Below are 22,618 nucleotides of genomic sequence, written 5' to 3'. Positions count from 1 at the left end.
GATTTATCCCTCCCCAAGACAAGATATTTGTATCTACGTTCGCCATTCTTTTTAATGAAACAAAGTAATACCAACTCTTTCAATTTGTCTTTTAGTTTGGAATGGGGAATACTTGTGTAAAGTGTAGAAAAGTCAAATGTTTTAATACTATTGCAAGATGAGAGAGTCTTAGATTGTATGTACTCTAAAAGATCTTTGGAATCTTTTAGTATCCACATCTGGTTCACGCCACCTCTAGAATAGGCAGTTTCACAATAACTTTGGAGCCCGGCTTTGATTGCTGATAAAATAGATGTTAATAATTTAGAAAGAGGTTTCATGGAGCACTTGGAAGACCCAGCAATATACCGTTGTTTGTAAGGACACTTATTACTAGTAGTTTAGGTACCCAATACAGTGATGGAAGATCCAGTTCTTCATCTTTGGTTGAAATTCCAAAGGAACATAGAACAGACCTATGATTATCCAGGATTTCCTCTTTGGTAAGTGTCGTGAGGGTATATGTTGAGTTTCCAAGTGAATTGTCAATACCTAATTCATTTATCAAGCAGTTTATGTAATGATATTTACACACAAAAACGATGTTGTTTGGGGCTTTATCTGCGGGGACAACAACATATTTGTCATGGAGGTAGGACAAGTGTTTTGCAATATTTGGGTCTTTAAAAATTGACGTAGCGTGGGTATTGATAGACCCATTTAGTTTCTTAATTCGGATTTGTATCAACGACCTCACAGCCTTAATCCATTCGGAAAGAGTATCTACGTCTTCTTTCTCGCGTTTAGCCCATTGCCTGGCATAATCCTCGACTGAATCCATCAGTATTTTGAAGTTATATTTCCAATTGATGGATTTAGACTCACGATATTTCGGACCTTTGGATACCAAATTTCGCAGGGAAGTGTTATTGACAATGTTGAGGTCTCCGGTAATAATGTGACCAGCCGGATTATATGTGAATTGGGAACTAGCACAGGTGCAATCAGGAGGTTAAGACTTGAAGTCGTCAATGTTGAGATCCTGCAAAACGTGTTTGTAATTGAAATTTTTAGTTTCAACTGTTTTGGTATAGTATAAGAAATTATTGGTACAGACTGATCTTTAAAATAAGGTGGTATTTTCGACTGAACTAATTTATGATGAAGGATATTGCCTAAGTTGACGCCATCGAGACCTTTGTTGGCAAAGGAAAATTTAAGAAAAGATCTTTTCTCTTTTCTATCTTTTCCAATGCGAACTGGTTTGAAAAGTCTGTGACTTGCAATATCCGAAATGATAGCTGTAAGTTTGTATTGGTTTGAATGAGGGTTTGTAACAGTGGTTTCCAAACATAAATTGAACAGAGAATGAAGTTTTGAAAGGGGTAATTGATAAAGTTTCGTGCGAATGTGATGAATACCTAACGGCTTTTGTATAAATGGCAGCAAGTCATTAATAGAGACATCATGCAAAGTAGGTGATGTATAATGACGATGACCATGAGGAGTAGAGTTGAAAATATTCATCATACAGTTAAGTCTACCTCATATCTTGACTTACATTCACCGAGCTACAGGAAGGACTAGATAGAATACCTATACCATCAATTTTGTCATTGCAACCATATGGTTTCGCAGTTCCCAATTGTCCTCTTTTTGTCTACGGAGAGGCGTTGCAAGTTGAGGATTGTTAGTCTTGTGGTATATTAATTCGATAAAACGAACTGTCATAGAAACGATGGAATGATCAGGCTGATTAAAATGCTGGTACAGAATGTCGTTTGCATTGAGGTTGATATCTGATCTATGGCCGCACATACGTTTGTTTAGCCTTCCTTTCGTTTCACCGACGTAAAACAAACCGCAAAGGTTACACTCTAATCCGTAGACGACATTTATAGATTTACATTTCAGATCATCGTAACTTCTAGTAAAATAAGACGTTTTAGTTAAATTGCTAGTGAATTGAGCATCTGTTATTAATATTTCACAAGTTTTGCAGCCATTTGTTCCACATTTCGAAATGAGACAGTGTTGTTCAGAGTCATCAAGATCCAAAATGTCTTTAAGGAGAACTGAACATGGCTGTGTATGTGTACTATTGCTATTGTCACTAGTATGATGATCTGAATGAGTCATGTTTGGGATATTTGTCATGTCTGGTGATGAGGGGACACCTGCCTTATCAGACGACACCGTGTCGTGTATTTATATTTTAAATAAAAATCATGTCACCTGACTAATTTTCCTAGGAAATCATGTCCATGTCATTAATATTCCTTGGTAAAAATGTCCATGTCCTTTATTTTAAAAGGTAAATATAAATGTTATGTTTTAATATTGTTTAAGAGTTATGTATCGATTTTTTTGATATAATGTTTGTCCCCAGACCAATTTTCCTAGGAAATCATGTTCATGTCATTCATATTCCTAGGTAAAAACGTCCATGCCATTTATTTTAAAAGGAAAATTTTAATGAAACAAATTATTTACATGTTAACAATGGAAATTCAATTTTTATGTTTTAATATTGTTTAAGAGTTGTGCATTAATATTTTAATAAAATTCATGTCCCCAGACTAATTTTCCTAGGAAATCATGTCCATGTCATAAATATTCCTAGGTAAAAACGTCCATTCCCTTTATTTTGAATGTTAAATTTAAATGTTATGTTTTAATATTGTTTTAGAGTTGTGTATTAATATTTTAATAGAATTTATGTCCCCAGACTAATTTTCCTAAGACATCATGTCCATGTCATTAACATGCCTAGGTTATAACGTCCGGCCATGTCCTTTTATTTTAATAGGAAAAATTAATGAAACTTTCCAATCTTAACTAATATTTTTTTTTATTTTCAATAATTTTTAAAATATAATAAAAATTACAAGAAAAACAAGTCTTAGGGCAATTTTTCCTAGGAAAATAAGTTCCAGACATATTTTACTAGCTATGGACTTATTTTCCTAGGAAAATTTGTCCTGGGACATATTTTCCTAGGAAAAATTGTTCTAAGACTTGTTTTTCTAGTAATTTTTATTATATTTTAAAAATTATTGAAAATAAAAAACAAATATGAGAATCATCCTAAGGGAGCTACCATTTGATTTTTATGGGGGGCTAGGATGAAAAATGTTGACCTGCATTTTTTTTTAGTTGTAATCTCTGTCCTGCCTTTTTATTTTTTACTCTATTCGGTCCTGCCTTTTTTTTTTGTAAAGTTTATCCTGACTTTTTGTCATCCTGTCTTTTTTTTGCAACTGTCTCATCCTGCCTTTTTTTTTTAACTCAAAACTCCTGTCCTCTGCCTATTTTTTTCAAATTTCATCCTAGCCCCCCTTAAAAATCAAATGGTAGCTCCCTAAGTTTAAACATATTTTATTTGCAAACTGATGTCGCAAAAAGAATAGACACATGTTAAAATTTCCCTTTTAATGCATCATTATATATGAGTTATTTGTATTATATAGAGATTTCTTACACATTTTTGCGTGTTTGACAATTATCGTGTAAACTATAAGCTGGGACTAAAACAATATCTAAATGAAGTCCGTAGACAGAAATTGTCAATCGACTCCTCGTGTTTACCTCATTTATTCGTCTTTGTCTATGGAATTGTCTTGTAATAAAAAAACTGTAAACAGTAAAAATGATCAGCAGGTTTAAGATCTAAAATTCAGTGAATGAACATAACCGTATACGTAGATCGACTCCTTATAAGATTTACTGCCCCAAAATGACATTTTTTACAAACCGTTTAGTTTTTTTTTGCAACGATCTTGAAAGCTTCAGTTAATATAAATACTGTAAAGGACAAACACTATCAGCGAGAATATTAAAATTTGTCCACAATTTTACTTAGTGTGTGACGGCTGTCACTTTTGCTTATAAGTAGATTTAATTTTTAACTCAGTGGATTTTTTTTGCCAGCTATAGAGAGCGATTCAGGCTCCTGGGAAACTATCAGCCTTTTATTCTTCTGCCTTTTAATTACTTGTTAAAAATCGATAGAGAATTAAGATGGATTTGCACTTACATTTCAAATAAGTAAACAGAAAATAACAAACCACTGGCGGATCCAGAGGAAACTGGTGTTAGGGGAAGTATATTATCGAAATAAGCAAGCTGTTTTCTGCTGTTTGGTCGGGTTGTTGTCTCTTTGACACATTCCCCATTTCCAGTCTTAATTTTATAAAACACTATTTTGATTATCGACGTGAACAAACGTAACTTTTTTTTACCTATATCGCAATAATTACTTTTCTATTCTCGACTCGCCGGTTGCCACTCTATTCAAAATGGAGGGTATCGTGCACATTTCGAAAATAAATTAGAAATAAATAAAAGAGTAAGTAAAACGCCCATATCTAGGATTAAATACAAAATCCAAGTACTCGCAAAGTGTTTTGTGTACGTCCCGACCGACAAAGCAGCCAACAATATGGTGGTGGTATGGCGTAAATACTACACGGAAGCCCTTAAGAATGAAATAATACATTCAACTACGCTCAAGGCCGTACGCTCCACAGAGAGTCAAATAGTAAATTATCATGGCACTACCATATAGCTCAGCTTAAGGGCCCATCTGAACATTGGAAGGTCCCCACTATGTATTGGTTACCTAAACTACACAAAAAACCCGTAAAATATCGTTTCATCTCGGCCTCTAGTAAATGTTCTACTTCTAATCTGTCAGTGCTTTTAACGAGTTCCTTAACAACTACCAAAGAACTTATAATTAACTTTTGTAATAAAAAATATGAAAATAGTAGAATTAAATATTTTTGGAGTGTAAAAAAATCTATGGATGTTTTAGATAAGATACGTGCTTTTGATGGTTCTTTTGATTCGGTTGACAGTTTTGGACTTTCCACTCTTCATACTACACTTCCTGACAATCTTGTCAAACAAAAGTTTTCCTATTTAACAAAATGGTCGTTCGATAAATCTGGTTGCAAATTTATTTGCTGCAACTCATATAAAGCCTTATCTTAAACGAGGAAGGTAAATATGCCAGATATACTTACTGGAGGTGTGATGAGATGATTAAAGTCATTCATTATCGCCTTGGCAACATTTATGTACGTTTCGGCAATAAAGTTTATCGACAGGTTGTAGGTATTCCTGTGGGCACCAATTGTGCCCCTTTAACATGTTTAATAGCAGACTTGTTCCTGTACTGTTAAGGATCACAGTTTATAGCCAAACTCAGTAAAGACCCGTCTAAATTCCATTTAATTGATAAATTCAACAAGTGCCGTTATCTTGTTGAAATTTTTTCGTTAATAATCAAGAATTCTCTAAATATACTGCCGAAATTTACCCACAGGAACTTTACCTTAATTAAATCAGATATCAACAGCAATAAGTCTCCTTTCCTAGATTTTCAGTTTTACACCAGAAACTTTACACAAAAATTTACGACTAAATGGCTGATGTTTCTTTCCCTATTGTTATTTTTCCTTTTTTGGACGGTGATGTTCCTCTGGCACCGTCTTATGGTGTTTATATATCCCAACTCGTTCGCTATGCCCGTATCTGTGTTTTGATTTCAATGAGCGTAATCTATATATAACTGGTAAATTATTAAGTCAGGGATTTCGTTACCACAAATTACTTAAAACCTTTACTAAAATTCGTCCATAGATTTCATGCTTTAAGTAAAATATTGCCAGGCTTTTAAAAGTTGATCATTCAACAATTAAATATTTATGTTTAATTTGTATTAAAGTTTATATTAACCTGGAAACACTGTTTAGACAACTTTGAATTTTAAAACAATAAATAAGTCCATATTAATAGACTACTGGTGGACTATCAGTACTTTTGCTTTGACATAAGATATCATTGATAAGTTAATTTTCGGTAAATTTGCTGTATATTAAAAGCTGAATAATTCAAACCCGACTGAATAGCCGGTCATCTGGTATAGATGGTCTTAGGCATAACTGGCACAACTTTTCGGAATTTTCGGTTTTCAAAAATCTAATTAAAATATAGATCTCTTATTTCGTTATCCTTATATATACGAGCACGCGAGTTAAGATTGCTCTGCATTTTTATCCGAGATTGAGTTTTTTAAGCTCTACAACTTCGTATTTGATTTGTCCTTTCAGTTGTTTTAATTAGAGCGCCACTGATGAGTCTTAGGTAGACGAAACTCAACTGGCGTACACAATTATAAGCTTGGTATCTTCCATGAGTTATAACAACCACTGGGTCGATGCCACAGTTGGTGGACGTTTCGTTCCCCGGGTATCACTAGCCCAGTAGTTAGCACTTTAGCGTTAACATGAAATATCATTGATCTGTGAATTTTCTTTAAACTGACTGTATATAAAATGTTGAACTATTCGAAAGCACTAAGGGTTTTCTACTCTCAGGTATAGATTGCTTTAGCCTGATATGGCACAACTTTTCGGAATTTTCGGGTTTTAAAGCTCTACAAGTTCGTACTTGATTTGGCCTGCAAACCGTTTTAATTCAGGCGAACGCCAATGATGAGTCTTATGTAGACTAAATGCGCGTCTGTCGTCGAAATTATTAGCCAGCTGGTATCTTTGATTAGTTTGCTTATATCCCGATAGCATCATCAATCTAATAAGTGTTTCATTATTGACATTTTCTAAACGAGAAATTATGATTGATTCTAGATGCTAATTCTTAAATTCGTTTTGTTCTACTTTTGGATTTCTGTATGGTGGCGTGTGAACTGTAAGTTTGTCTTCTCGGTTGTTTTTCCTTTGCTTATCGGCCATGCACGTGTTTTCTGTCTTTTGTCGTTATTTTTACCTCTTTAGAAACTTCTGTTTTGCAACTCTTCATTCACTATTGACCTTTTGTTTTGTTTAATTGCTTCCAAAATGTTTGGTATCGATCGCACGATCTGAAATCGGTATCATATGTTTGTTATCAATTCATGTTGAAAAAATCCTGTCTTGTGGCGTCAAGTCTGCATATCTCATCTGAGAAGACTCTTTAAAGTCAGTGCTTTTTTTAAAGAAAAAATTCCAATCAATTTTGACCTCCTGTTGTTACTGAAAAAGCCGGGCATCAGACATATCTTTTTAAACTGGATACTCTAAGGATGATTAAATACAAGTTTTGTCCCAATTGGCCTATCAGTTTAGATATTTCTTTCTTAAATTAAACGGACGACAGACGATGGGCGACGAAGGACGACGGACATTTAGTGATGGCATTAGTCATTATTGGCCAGGTGTTCTGAACATCAATCCGATTAAAATATAGATGCCGACTTCGACGCAAGTTACGATAGATCTATATTTTGATTAGATTGACCATAAATATAATAGATATGGCTATTATATCTATGGAGTGACTTAACATTAGTGTACACCAAGTGAAGAAACTAATTTATAGAGTTCTTCGCTGCGTGTCGGATATCATCATGATGATTCTTCTGAGCTGGGAATAATAGATAAATGTATTATACCGTGTTCACACTATGGTATAAATCTGCTACGGGTCTGACCCGGGATTAGTTAACCCGAATTAATTACCCCAGTTCAAACTTAATAAAAAATTAACCCACTTAGAGATTTTCCCTCCAAACAAAAATACACATGTGCCAGCGAAAATATAATATTTTAATCTACCACTACTTAGTTAAACCAAACTAAATGATTTTGTTGTAAATGAACTTATCACTTAACGCTATATATAATTTCGTACGTGCTTAGCTCTTTTCAGGATTAACCCACCAGGAACACTCAATAATAAAAGAATTGAAATTGAAAGCCAAGGATGTAAAAGTCCTGAAAATTAAATTTTGGAGCTATATATATATGGCCAACCCAAATAGAGTAGCCAAATTTATCTTAGGTCATTTTTGACCGATGGAGTTGTAACCTAAATTATTAATTTATCAAAGAAGAATTTTAGATAAAAAAAAAGCTATAAATCATGTCAGTACCGAAGGACTGACTACTTAGCCGATGATACCTTCGGAGAATAATGTAACATGTCAAAAATTACATTATTTATTTTTGAGTTATCTCTCTTTGTGTGGAGTTCAGTAAATGAAGTGAAATTTTGAAATAAGATCAAGTTGGAAAAAAAGAAAACATCATTTTTATAATAGCATTTATATATTTTATCAAAGTATATTTATAATACATTTTGATCATTTTGTCCAATTATAAGTTGAAGGTATTTCAAAATATTATTTACTTCATTCAAGGTAAAAACTGTTCATTATATTATAAAAATAAGAAGATGTGGTATGATTGCCAATGAGACAACTCTCCACAAGAGACCAAGACACAGAAGTTAACAACTATAGGTCACCGTACAGCCTTCAATAATGGATAAAACCTATACCGCATAGTCAGCTATAAAAGGCATTGTATGTATTTCACTATTGATATATAACTGATCGACAGGTGTAGTTGTGTCTCAGTTTTGTGAACAAGAATATATGAAGATTTAAGGTTGGTGTATTTTTTAAATATATATTATGATTTTCAATATTGATATAAGAAGATGTGGCATGAGTGCCAATCAGACAACTCTCCATCCAAGTCACAATTTGTAAAAGTAAAACATTATAGGTCAAAGTACGGCCTTAAACACGTAGCCTTGGCTCGCACAGAACAGCAAGCTATAAAGGGCCCCAAAAATGTGACTGTTTTAAATAAAAGGTTCTACAAAATACCAAAGGATGTTATTTTGCCATGAAATTGTCTGCCATTTCCTTATTTAGGGTATGTATAGTGAATTGCAATTGTGTGCCCTTGATTGAAATTATGTTTGTTTAGTTAATTTTTGATATTTCTAATTGAAACATTATTGATTATCCATGAACAAATGTTGATTACTTTGAAGACTTTCTATTATTTCAAACTATGATCGAGAAAAGTTAAGAATTGTGTGTAATATTTAGAAAGGGAAATAATCATGTTATTATAGCTTTTATATACTTGTATCTATGTAAAGATAACTAAATGTTTCTGATGTATTTATTTGATATTTGGATAAGCAATCTTTATTCCAAGCTAAAGAATATTGAATTTAGGATCTGCATTTCAATAGACTTATGTTATGTGTTTTTTTAATTTTTCTTCAAACCATATATTTGTGCTTTCGTAAGCCGGATTATCAGTTTCTGAGGTTACACTAACATTCCACCTGCAGTGATATCAATCCAGTAGTAGTTAATAAAAAGAACAGTTTATTTAATTTCGTGTGTCCGAGGTGCTTTTCTGGATAGACCTTCATCAGGAACTGCACATGATTGTAGATGAGACCTGTTTTGTTTATCGTTGAAGACCTTCCAGATGACAGCGCTGATTTTTTGGTTTACTGATTTTTCATGTAAAAAGTATTCAAGGCCCTAAGGTTTTTCCACCAACAGGCAAAGAAAGTCTTAGTCATATTTGTTATAACTTTCCAGAATTTTTGGTTTTTAATGCTCAACTTTGTCTTTGTCTTTAATTTGGCCTTTTAACTGTTTTGATTCAAGCACCAACTGATCAAAATTTTTTATTACTGCACGATTAAACTAATATTGGTTTGAAATAAAAGGCAACATTTAAATTAGAAATGTTAAACAAATATAGTTTTAATACCCTGTTACCTGAACAGCATATATTTTAGCATTTCATTACTTCCTTTAACCTTCTCACATCCTACGAGTAAAACATTGCTTTTGTCAGGCTGAATATGCAGTGATAAAGATTTGTATCTTCTGAGTTGTTTGAGATCAATCAAATGAACCATGAGTGAAGGTACATGGCTAAACAATCTCCATGGAATGAGATGTGCCAATGTTAATACAACTGCATACCAAATACCATTGACTTAACATTAGCAGTTCATCTTAAACTGATCTAATCACAAACTAATACATGTAAACTAAGCAAAAGTTTCAAAGTAAATAGACCATGACTGAGGGGGCGGGGCGAAATATTCTCCATGGAAATGAGATGTGCTATTGCTTATACAACTGAACACCAATTAACATTGGCCTACCACTAATGGTTCCCCTTGAACTGACCTAATCACAAACTAATACATGTAAACTTAGCAAAATTTTCAAAAGTCTATAGACCATGACTTAGGGGGCGAAGCCAAATAATCTCAATGGAAATGAGATATGCCAATGCTTATACAACTGCATACCAAATATCATTGACCTACCACTAGTAGTTCCCCATAAATTGGCCTTATCACAAACTAATACATGTAAACTATGAAAAGTTTCAAAGTCAATAGACCTTGACTGAGGGGGCGGGGCCAAATAATCTCCATGGTAATAAGATGTGCCAATGCTAATACAACTGCATACCAAATATCATTGACCTACCACTAGTGGTTCACCATGAACTAGACCTAATCACAAACTAATACATTGTTGACACCGCCACCATCGCCGCCACCGACGCAGGAAACAGCATACCTATGTCTCGCTTTTTGTCAAGGCGAGACAAAAATGTTCCTCAATTCAAATACAGTTCAAACTTAAAGTATTGAAGTATAACAAACTAGTATTCAAATCAAATAAATTAACTGGAAATAATAAAAAGAAACAGAAAAGCAAAAAGAAAACAGTGTACATTTTTCAGTATACAAATGTATAACTTCTCCATTTTATTAATTTTGTGTTCTGACAATTGCACTTCATTGCACTACAAGTAATATTAATTATTTTAAAATGTGAATTCAGAAACTAATGTAGTTAAAACTTACATTTAAATGTTGGCTACTATAACTCGATCATCACATGTACAGGAATTGATTTAATTAATCTCCCAGTATTATAGGTGGCAGATTTTCAATAATAAATGTATCTATCGATAACACTAATGATACCAAATTTTCTGCACCAGATGAAAATTTTGACAATTAATGTCTCTTCAGTGATGCTTGTGGCCAAAATATTTGAAAATCCAAATCTCATTCAAAATTCTGAATTCACACTATTTGCTCTTTATACACATTTGTTTGACTGGGCTGAATTGCCTCTATATGCTAGAATATGTCATAAATATATGCATTCTACCAAAGCTAATTTCAAAACATCTGTTTAAGTAAAAATTTTGAATTAACTATGTCAGATTAAAATATGAAAATTTAACTGAAAAATAAGGGAGACACTAAAAGTTTAAAACACAAGAACCTAAAAAACTTAAGGCAAGCACTCAATTATTGTCTCAAGATTATCTGTAAATTCATTTCCCTAACTGTTGTATCATAACATGATGCACAAGATATTTTACAAATATGCAACAGATCATATGAACATATCAGTGTCCATATAATGCTTTGAAGTTATATAGTTATAAAGCACAGAAAGGGAAACGTTAACACTACTGAAATAGTTTTCTGCAATTAAAAGACTAGCCAGCAGTATAAGGATTTCAGAAGACTTGAAAGTCTTCTTTCCAAGTAAAATCCTCTTTTTACAAAAAAAATCAGATCTAAAGGTAACAACGAAAACAATTTATTACCTTGAATTATGTGGGTGTATATTATGTAGGTATACATTACTAATATTACAACATTAAAACAAAAACATGCACAGCATGTTATACATTTGAGTCTTGCTAATATCACAGCTTGGCAATAATAATAAAACAACCCTTCATAAATAAAAATTAATAATTAATTGACTTTTAAATATCAGGACAATTTGTTCTAACCATATTCTGGATATGTAAATATAATCTTGATTCAAATGAAAAAGAAAACACATCAAAGATATTCCGGCTTATAATTTTGTATGCCAGACGCACGATTTGTTTACAAAACTCATCAGTGACACTCTAAAACGTTAAAAGGCAAAATAAAGTATGAAGTTGAAGTACATTGAGGACCCCAAGTTCCAAAATATTTTGCCAAATACAGCTTAAGCAATTTAGAAAATCCTTAGTTTTTCAAACAATTCAGTTTTGTAAAAGTTCATATTTAATATATATCATATCAATGATATTTCATAGGTACCAGTCGTTCATCTTTAGATTAAATTTAAACCTAGTGTTAAAAATTCTTGCCATGGGTTAAAAGTGTAACCCTTTCATATACCATGGTGTGGTTAAATTCAACTCTTGATAAAACCTTGGTTAAATGATTCATATTTAACCAAGCTCCACATTTGATTTAAATTTTAACCAAGGAATACTGATGTTTAAATGATTGAATCCAGTGGCGGATCCAGAACTTTTCATAAGGGGGGCCGCTCCAGTCATGCTTCAGTGATTCCCTATATAATCAACCAAATTTTTCCCACAAAAGGGGGGACCCGGGCCCCTCAGGGATCCGCCTATGTTAACCGTTTATAAATTTTGTGAATCCGAAGCATTGTTCAGATTTTCGTCAGGAATTCTCAAACTCCAAAAAATTAAAGGCAGAGGATGTATAAATTCCTGGATACCTAAGGAGGTTTATGACCAAATAGTCCTACTATACTTCACTAATCATTAAGGGTGCCAAATGATAAGGGCATTTCAAGTTTTAAATGACCTACCCTTCGTTTTCTGTGAACATCAGAAACCAGACCTGCCAACTTTCCAGCTTAAAGGGGGACATCCCCCATGATAGATGTTGACCTGTCCCTTATAAAGCTCAATTATTTAGACAAAACGCTTTAAAAAAGACATTCAGAGGAGTACAAAATACATTTAAACACACATTTACTCAATCAATGTTCTACCTAGTACACTAATGACATGTATAGGTATGTATTAGGTCCTCTTTTAAAAAGCTTAAAAACCCCCATGGAGATTTTGAAAAGTTAGCAGGTATGAAAAACAAAGAACTAATTATGTTTTACAGTCCTTTTCACTTCAAGGTTTAGGTTCATACCAAAACATTGTCAGGATTATCAGATCAAGATCTATTAACTATTACCTTCTATGTCCATATAAAACTTCTGCAGCCAAATTGAGCATGTTTAGTAAGCTAGTATATTAACTTTGATCTAGTACAGGTCAACAATCAATGCTCCAATTCAAAGTGAAAAGATTCTCTTTCCTCTGACAAATGTAGTTGTGCTGAATTATGATTATAAAGCTTAATAACTGATTCCTGAATAAAAGTAATCATATTCATCCACCAAAACATTTTTCTAGAGTTAGGGAAAGTGTTGATAATCATATATTTGGGAAAAAAGAACATTCATTGAAAATTTAACCAAGGATTACATAGGTTTAGAAGAAGTTGAAAAACTAAATGTTAACCCTTGGTCAAGAACAAATCAGTCTATAGCTAAGGGAATGGCCAATCTTATTTTAATATTCTGGGGAACAACTTGGGAAAATGTTCCCCTCCCCCTAAAAAAATTAAAACACCCAAAAAAAAAACAAAACAAAACAATAAAAACCCTAAAAACAGTATTTTGTCACCAGGTAAAATAATGCAAAACTGGTAAACAACAGCATGATTCCTGCACTATGTATGTCACGAGACTAGATAGTAATTAGGTGTCGGTAAGGCACTTACAGTTTTGTCAGTGATTTTTTCATAAAACAAATAGTTTTGTTTTTCCAATCATGTACTTTATTATCTTGCTTTAAAATACTTCCTAAAATAATATTTAAATGTTCGAGAATTGGCTAATCCTATTAGTCCTAATATTAATATATAAAGGAACATCATAACAGCAAACTTATGTTGATGTAACCATGACACCCAGCAACTTGTCAATGACCTGGAAAACAAAATAAAATTTCTGATTATCAATGAAATAAATATGTTATTAGGCTTTCTATTTTAGAAAGGCCAAATCAATTTTTTTTTATCTCAAAGACAACAATATAGAATTGATATCTTCTATTTGTAATATTGTGACTTAACCTTTACTATTGGAAGAGAATACGGTTCTTGCTCTTTCCGTGACAAAGCACTGAATCATGTACACTAAAGACTTCATGATTCAAGTTGTGAGACATGGGCTTTCAACTATTACTGAAGGTATTTTAGGGAATTGTCAGAACCACTTAAATCCTTAATTTGAAACCACAAAAATAAATGAACCCACAGTATAATTGTAGCGTTATTGCCTTTTGTTACTGTCTTTATGTTGTAAGACACTGTTCTTACAAATAAAGTCACATATTTTGTAGTCTCTCAAATAACTGTACAACACTGTCTTAACACATGTCAACTTTGTAGTCACTCAAAAAAATCATTAAATCTGAAATGATCCAAATATTTTAACAAGCTTATTCTTCTTACAGAACTAGTTATTAATTTGTGTATCAATGTCAAACATATCAAATTTGCTGTCCTTGAAACACCTCTCTAGACTAACTATGATCATCAACAACCAGTTAAAAGTTTAACTTTTGCTAAAAAAAATATAACGTATCTGGAATTCCATCATGTTTGATATACATAAATGTAGCCACATTTAACCTGTAGTGAAGTGAGGTTATATCATTTGTTGGCTTTTCATAGACTTGAACATTTTTAACCAATTAAAGCCTTTCCTGGATTGCTTTAGAAGAAACTATAACTCTGTATTTGTAGATAATATTAACAAACCTGGAGGGGGAAGATTTCTGTGCATAAACCAGTAAATATTTGATGCGGATCACTTCATTGTTTTGTACAACATAATATTTGTCTGGAACTTCTCCAGCCATGCTTCCTGTAGCCCTTGATCTGTTCTGATTATCATCTACAGTAAAGACAAACATGATCTTTAAATAAAATTTATAAGTATCAGGAAATGATTTTTTTAGGTTGATCATACTGAATTTCACTCCATTCAATAAAAAAATATAATCACAAGTCAACCCCTTTGAGGTTGGGCAATACAGTTTTTATGTACAATCTTTGCTAGCCAAGGATTACGATCTGACCCACTCCTCTTCACTCTTGGCAGATTGAGTCAGAAATTGCGATCCAAGAGGTAATGATTTCCATTGGTAGCAGTTATAACTAGCTGCATCCAATCAAAAACGTATTTAAGATGATCACTTGTAAAAGTAGAAAAGGTAAATAAACAATTGCCACGTGCATTACCTTAAAAACAGGACGATATTGAGTGACACTTTTGAAGTTCTTAATCAACTAAATGAAGTTCTTGGTTTAGTTCCTCATGCAAATGTTGGAATGTCAGTGTACATATGCGGCTTCTGCTTTAGGAAATTTGTAAAGGCTGGACACCGTTATTTTTACACCTTTGAACTAATGAGTACAAGTGCTGTCATTGGTCAATTATGACGTAGTCAGAGGGTCGTGACTTCTATCTGTCGCTAGATTGCACTACGATATATGCACATATACCGGTACTGTCTTTATCTGCAAAGACTGTGACCCGTAAATGATCAACTTGACATCGTTAATTCTAAACCTCCTTCCATGAATCAGGCCGTGTTCACACCAAACGTTGCTTACTGTAAATGTGTTTACAATAAGTTTCATGTAATGAACAAAGGTTTCACAACAAATTTGTTCTTATCTGTACATTGGTTTTAATTACCTGTACAGGAGAATTGTTCACACCAATAAATGTACACGTAATTTACCAATTTATAGTTAAATAAAAGAACAGAGTTCCAATGTCCCCCTCGTTAAACATATTTTATCTATCCAAGGTACAAGGGCAATAACTAAAAAATGCACTTTTTTTGTTGATCTTTAGAAGATTTTATTAATATCTTAGAGAAATAAAGGCTTTTGAGCAATGCATGTGATTTCCGTTATTATTAATATTTCCAAGAGGCATAACTCATTAAAAATATTTGATCAGAATTTATTTTCGAAAGTGTCAAAGACATTGCTGATATAAACCTATGATATAAGTTTCATAAAATTCTAGCAAGAATTGAACACATGAGAGTGCTAACAATGCAATTTTCCATATAATCAATATTTCCAAGGGCCATAACTCTTTTAAAAATAATTGACCGGAACAGATTTTTGAACTCATTAAAGACATTGATGATAAGTTCATAAAAATCTGGCAAAAATTGTACACATTAGAGCGCTCATAAGGTAATTTTCCAGTAATTAATATTTTCAAGGGCATAACTCTTTTAAAAATTATTGATCGGCACTGATTTTTGAACTCATCAAAGACATTGATGATAATTTCATAAAAATCTGGCAAGAATTGTCCACTTGAGAGTGCTAACAATGCAATTTTTCATACAATTAGTGTTTCCAAGGGACAGAACTCTTTAAAAAATAATTGATTGGCACTGATTTTCAAACTCGTTCAAGACATTGCTGATATAAACCTATGATTTAAGTTTCATAAAAATCAGGCAAGAATTGAACACATGAGAGCGCTAACGATGCGTTTTCCATATAATTAATGTTTCCAAGGGCATAACTCTTTTAAAAATAATTGATCAGCACTGATTTTCCAAATGCTCTATTGATTTGGAGAACTTTGAGAGTTCTAAAGATGTCATGATTACTCAGGCTAAAGCAGCATCACAATAAACAAAAAGAAGGATTTTGAAATGATTGATTGATTGATTGTTGGTTGATTAACATCCAGTGGCAAATATTTCATACATGTTCAGGACGAGAACAAATTCAAATTCGCAATAAATACAATAGATAGGTCCTGTAAAAGAAGCCTTCCAGGATGAAGATTAGGGACATTCGGACAGCCAGTGGAAAATATGAGTATATTGGATAGTGACAACAATTTTGCCTAGCAGCAGGCCACCTACGGACCCATCAAATGAATATTTTGTCCTACAAAATGCAGGACTTTACAAGAAATAGATGTGACAATAAACAAGCCGTACTATCAACAGGTGTAAAATGAATATTCCATCAGCAAAAAATCCCCCTCCCACTGAAAATCAAACCATGTTTTTAACTTAGCAATTTTTTAGTTTTTTTCATTTAGATAGGTAAATAACTTAATTCATGATATTATCATAATCATTTTTATACAATATATGTAACTTCCATAAATATTCATAATAAAATACACCTTCCAAATATCTAGTTTATGTACACTTTACCCACACACGGCCTACATTGACTATTGACTGCATGTAGTCAAAACCTGATTTAAACTACATGTAAACATTGATGTTTATCAATGGGAACATAATAGAGTTTAGTTTAAGTGTCAAGTACACCCATAGCACACTGAGTTTAACTCAATGTAAACATGGCCTCAATGATATTGCAGTGTAGTGAAAATTTTAAGGTTTTTGTTCTTGAATAAAAAATTACCTGTTTTTGTTTGACATTTAACGGCTGAATCATCAATCATCTCACACAAGGCCACACAGCTGATTTTTTTCCCTAGGGTACTGTGATCCCAACCTAAACCCATAGGACTGTAATGCAAAGACACAGACAATTCACTGGATAGATATGTTCCTTCACCAAATACAGAAATCTAGAAAAACATAGAAAAACTATGGACATTTTATGTTTCATATTTATATAAAGTACTTTCAACTTTTTTACATTTTAAACAAAACTATATACAATGTACGTTAAGACTATCAAACTTTTATTTGAAGTTAAATTTGTACAATGTTGTATAACCTTTGTCTCATCTGAAGTAACATTGATCTTTAGCCTTATTGATCATGTACTCCAAATTGTGATATCTCACATGATAAAACATGCATGTTATTACATTCATATATCTATATTTAATACAACTCAACAACAAATGCAAGTGATCATAATTAAAATAGGGAGGGTAGAGATCTAAAAAACATGTTTTGTCTGCCACATTTTTATGTACATTTGGAGAATTTGTTATTGATGGCATATATTTGATTGTTTCTTTATTATTTATGCATATCTCTTTCAGACTCTGGAAGATTTAATGTTTGACATTTTGTATAGATAAAATATACGCCTTTTTATTGTTGTCCTCTAGAAGTGTTTTTAAGTCATTGGGTTGATGTTTGATTGACATATAATCCGCATCTCCTTTTATTGACATTCATTATTCTGAACACGTTGATATTCAAGTTTCGGTAATCATTTATGGGCATAAGACACAGTAGAAAGAGCATATAATAATGCATCTAAAATTAATGTGTTGTTTTCGCAACATTGATAATGATAAGCATACAAAACTCGCTGAAAAATCACTAATGTCATCAAATCAATTACAGAAAACAAACATGTACAAAAATAAGGAGATGTGGTATGATTGCCAATGAGACAACTATCCATCAAAGTTTTCAAATGAAGTGGATGTAAGAAATTATAGGCAATGGTACGGCCTTCAACAATGAGAAAAACCCATACCGTATAGTCGGCCATAAAAGTCCCTGACATGAAAAATATGAAACAATTCAATTTAGAAAACCAACTGCCTAATTTATAACTAAACAATTTGTGAAAAACAAATATGAAAGATATGAACCAACGACAACCACTGAACTACAGGCTCCAGACTTTGCACAGGAACATGCAGAATGTACTAAACTTACAAATGTAGTATATTAAAGCATGTAAAATCTACTGAGGGAGCATAACATTCCATGGAAATGAAGATTGTTTACATTTCTATCCTCAATAAATTAATGCATTTCGATGAATGGTGATGTTGCATTAAGAATACACTGCAACATAATTTAGCACCAACAAAGGGAAATGGGATCTCCAGCATTTAAAAAAATGGTTTTTCTGTTGCTAGCTTAATAAAATGCTCCGCTGGGGCGCAGCTTGATACGACCGCAGAGGTCGAAACCCTGAACAGTTGGGGCAAGTATGGACACAACATTCAAGCTTGATACAGCACTGAATTTGGATTGTAAGAACTTAAAATTTTTTAATTTACCTATTCAAACCATATCATTATTATTTGCTTTTATATATAAATCAGAAATAACCAATTTAAAATGGAAAATTTTTTAAAGAAAAAAGAAGGAAAAAAAAATCCCCCCCAATTTTTTGAACCCCCTTATGATTCAACATCCCCAATCTCAATCCCAGCTTTCCCTTTGTGGTATGGTACCTTGCAGTACAATTTCAGAGAGATCCATACATTTGAACACAAGTTATTGTCTGGAAACTAGAAAAATGCTTATTTTTGGCCCCTTATTCCTAAACTTTTTGGGCAATTACCCCCAAACTCAATACCAGCTTTCCCTTTGTGATATGGAACCTTGTAGTACAATTTCATAAAGATCCATACACTTACACACAAGTTATTGTCATGAAACTAGAAAAATGCTTGTTTTTTGCCCCTTTTTGGCCCCTAATTCCTAAAATTTGAAGCAATTATCCCCAAAATCAATCCCAGCATTCCCTTTGTGATATGGAACCTTGTGATACAATGTCAGAGAGATCCATACACTTACACACAAGTAATTGTCATGAAACTAGAAAAATGCTTGTTTTTTGCCCCTTTTTGTCCCCTAATTCCTAAAATTTGGAGGCAATTACCCTCAAAATCAATCCCAGAATTGCCTTTGTGATATGGAACCTTGTGGTACAATTTCAGAGAGATCCATACACTTACACACAAGTTATGTCTGGAAGTTACAAAAATGCTTATTTTTGGCCCCTTTTTTGCCCCTAATTCCTTAACTGTGGGTACCATAACCCCCAAAATCAATCCCCACCTTCCTTTTGTGGTATTGAACCTTATGGTAAAATTTCATAGAGATCCATTCACTTAAACATAAGTTAGAGTGCGAAAACTAATGTGTCTTCGGACGACGACGACAACGACGACGACGCCAACGTCATACCAATATACGACCACAAAATTTTTTTTGCGGTCGTATAAAAATGAGCACAAAGACCCAAATATTATTCTTTTGCAATTGACTATGTACTACTTCAAGAATGTTATATCAAAATTGCAAGAAAAAATCATTTGAAAAGTTGTGTTATTTTTCAGAACAGTATTGAAAAATGAAATGTCATATTTTTACATGAAACATGCAAATTTCAAACTGAAATATCTTGAAAAGTAAGTCATGATGGTATATTTGTCTTTGCATAAGTCTATAGTGCATATCAAAATCTTAAGGAAAAATCAATGAGGGATCTTTTCTGAATGGTATACTCTTAACTTAGCTAATTTACTAATCGTAACATAAATATATTGTTATCAATATTTGTTGTTATATTCCATCCTTGGTCATTGTATCCATAATACAACTTTTTATAAAAGGTGTTACCTTATTCATATGGGAAATCAACCCATTGTGAAGAATAGAATGGAAATTTTCAAATCTACTGCCATGATATGCATACATCAGTGCTCTGCCATCTCTTTTTGCTTCAAAGGCAGCTTTTGCTGATTCACTGGGTAAAACTTCAAATATGTAGTCTGGCTTAGTACAAGTACCTGTGTCCTTTGTCAATTTCTTCAGATCCTCAAACTATAAAATAAAAATAACTTGTGAAATCTTATCTTCAGCGATCACTGTTATAGGTAAGTTAATGACCAAGTTCAGTTGCCCTTAGTAAGCCAACTGAATAGAACAAGTGCACACATATGAAATTGCAGTACATTTCAAAATAAAAACTGAAGACTATTGACTGAAGTTAAGATGTAAAGGGTCCAACCTGTCAATGTCTTTACAGCTATAAATACTCGCTGATTTATTTTGGGTTTTTGTTTTTATTTTACATATAAATTTGTATGGCAGTGGGTTATAATGTGTTGCGTACAATGATAAAATGTTTCACCATAACATACTGGCATTTCATCAGACATTGACCTTGACTAATAAACTTATGAGTGAAATTATTTTATTTGGTAGTAAAACCCTGCCCAGTATTTGAGCTGTAATTTGGCAGATGCCAAAATACTGTCTAAGGTGGAATAACTACAATCTAATTTGTTTTTAAGGGACTTTAAAAAGATTTTTAACGACTTTGAAACAATATGAGAAGTCCAAAAGTATTTCAGGTTCAAAACAAAATATAAACATTTTAAGCAGCATTTTATTTAAAAATACAATTAAATGCATAATGCTATGTATGTAAAGCCTGAGTGGCTGAAGTCTAATTGGATGTGGTCAATACAGTTGACTAGCCTTAATGGGTGAAAATTAAACATCTGATAAAAATAAGGAGATGTGGTATGATTGCTGATGTTGATCCACCAAAGTTCAAATGAAGTGGATGTAAGCAGTTATAGGCAACTGTACATCTTTTCAAAGCAAAGAATAAGGCATTAAAAATAGAAAATACCTATTGTTAATTCTAATTTTACCTACCCTCCCAGTTTACTAATCGCAGTCAGTGATGCGGCTAATACATTTGTATTATAAATATAGAGACAGCTAAGCAAATCAGCCTATTACTATTATAACCCACATTTCTTCCTAATATAGTGATCCTTAATTTTCTAATTTTTTTTAATGCAATGCATATTTGTCTCATTTGATTTGTTATTTATTGTGACAACTTACTCCAATATCCTGCATAGAACATATCTGAAACTGCTTATCTAATACCCATGTTACAAGGTCTATGATATCTTCAGGAATATCAGATTTTTTCAATAAATCTTGTAAACTGGTAACTTTATCTGCACATTGCTCCTTAAAAAAAAATATATATATAAATGCAATGGTATACAATATAAGAAGTCATATTTATTAAAACATCGACAAGAATTTAGATAATACAGATCAAACAGACTTGAGTGTCTAAAAATATATTGTTTTAATGTGGTTGTTATCAAGAGCGTAAACCTAAAGAGTCGGATTCTAAAGTGCTTTTGGGCTAAAAATATATTATTTCGCTTTGATTTCGTTTCTTCATTTTCCATTTCGTTTCTTTTCGTTATATTTTGTTGCATTTCATAATATTGCATTTAGTTTTGTTTCGATTCCGTTTCTCACTTTATAAGTACCCTATTTATTGCACCAAAACCAGACTACATGTTTGGCGCCCAATTCGTAATAAATATTTCGTCACAGATCAATCAGCTGATGTCACCAGTGTTCTACCTGTGTGAGCGTCATCGATAATTCTATGTCACAGACCTGCTTACGTATATTTGCTAGTAACATTTAGTTAGCTTCTTCCAGTGTCAACAAACAGCACATTTCGAAAATGGATCCATGTGGATATCAACTTGGATTGTGAATTCACTAATAGGTCAGTACTTAGTCCAAATAATTATGACGTCTTTGAAGGCTATTTTAATTTTTGCTTTAACGCCTTCCTGCGACGTTCCTGTCGATGTAAGGCGTCAAAGAAAAAAAAATATAATAGCCTTTCAAGACGTCATAATTATTTGGACTAGTCAGTACTCTAAATATGTTTATATATATTGTGTTGTTTGTCATATATATTGTATGAAGCGATCGTAATTGACTGTTCATTTGAAAATTGTCATGTATAATGTTTTACCAATCGTTTGATATCCTTTTCACCATTATCTAAACAAAATGATGGTGGAAAGGGTCGAAGAACTGTGTCAAATCTGTAGCTTTGAAGAGCACCAACAAATAAGCTCCATTGCAAGTCTGCAGAAAGTGGGTCACGCTTTATTTTATCTTTCAGCAAGGAGTATTTGTCAACTGTTTCACTTGACATTTTTAATCAACTATTTTCTTCTGCTTACATTTTCCGGTATTCGGGTAACTTCTGGAGTTTTCCATCAAATAGAGAAAATAATGACCATGAAAACACGCTGGAAGAGGACATTTCGCTCATGATTTTTTAAAAAATTATTCTGAATATTTTTATAAACTTTGCACAT

The 22,618-nt window shown here is 32.7% G+C and overlaps 1 protein-coding gene across 1 annotated transcript; it reads right to left on the bottom strand.

Moving 5' to 3' along the window:
• Positions 1 to 10,541: 10,541 nt before the first annotated feature.
• LOC127736022 (protein mono-ADP-ribosyltransferase PARP16-like) lies at positions 10,542 to 22,515 on the bottom strand. The gene is made up of 6 exons (XM_052246516.1): positions 22,267 to 22,515; positions 21,318 to 21,449; positions 20,076 to 20,279; positions 17,149 to 17,317; positions 14,485 to 14,620; positions 10,542 to 13,648 (listed from the first exon to the last, which is right to left on the bottom strand). The coding sequence occupies exons 1-6, from the start codon at positions 22,450 to 22,452 to the stop codon at positions 13,501 to 13,503; spliced, it is 975 nt and encodes a 324-aa protein (XP_052102476.1). The 5' UTR covers positions 22,453 to 22,515; the 3' UTR covers positions 10,542 to 13,500.
• Between the last annotated feature and the right edge of the window lie 103 nt (positions 22,516 to 22,618).

This window comes from Mytilus californianus, unplaced genomic scaffold (genome assembly GCF_021869535.1).
Source record: "Mytilus californianus isolate M0D057914Y unplaced genomic scaffold, xbMytCali1.0.p SCAF_3, whole genome shotgun sequence".
NCBI lineage: Eukaryota > Metazoa > Mollusca > Bivalvia > Mytilida > Mytilidae > Mytilus > Mytilus californianus.
This window is presented reverse-complemented; position numbering and strand designations above follow the sequence as displayed.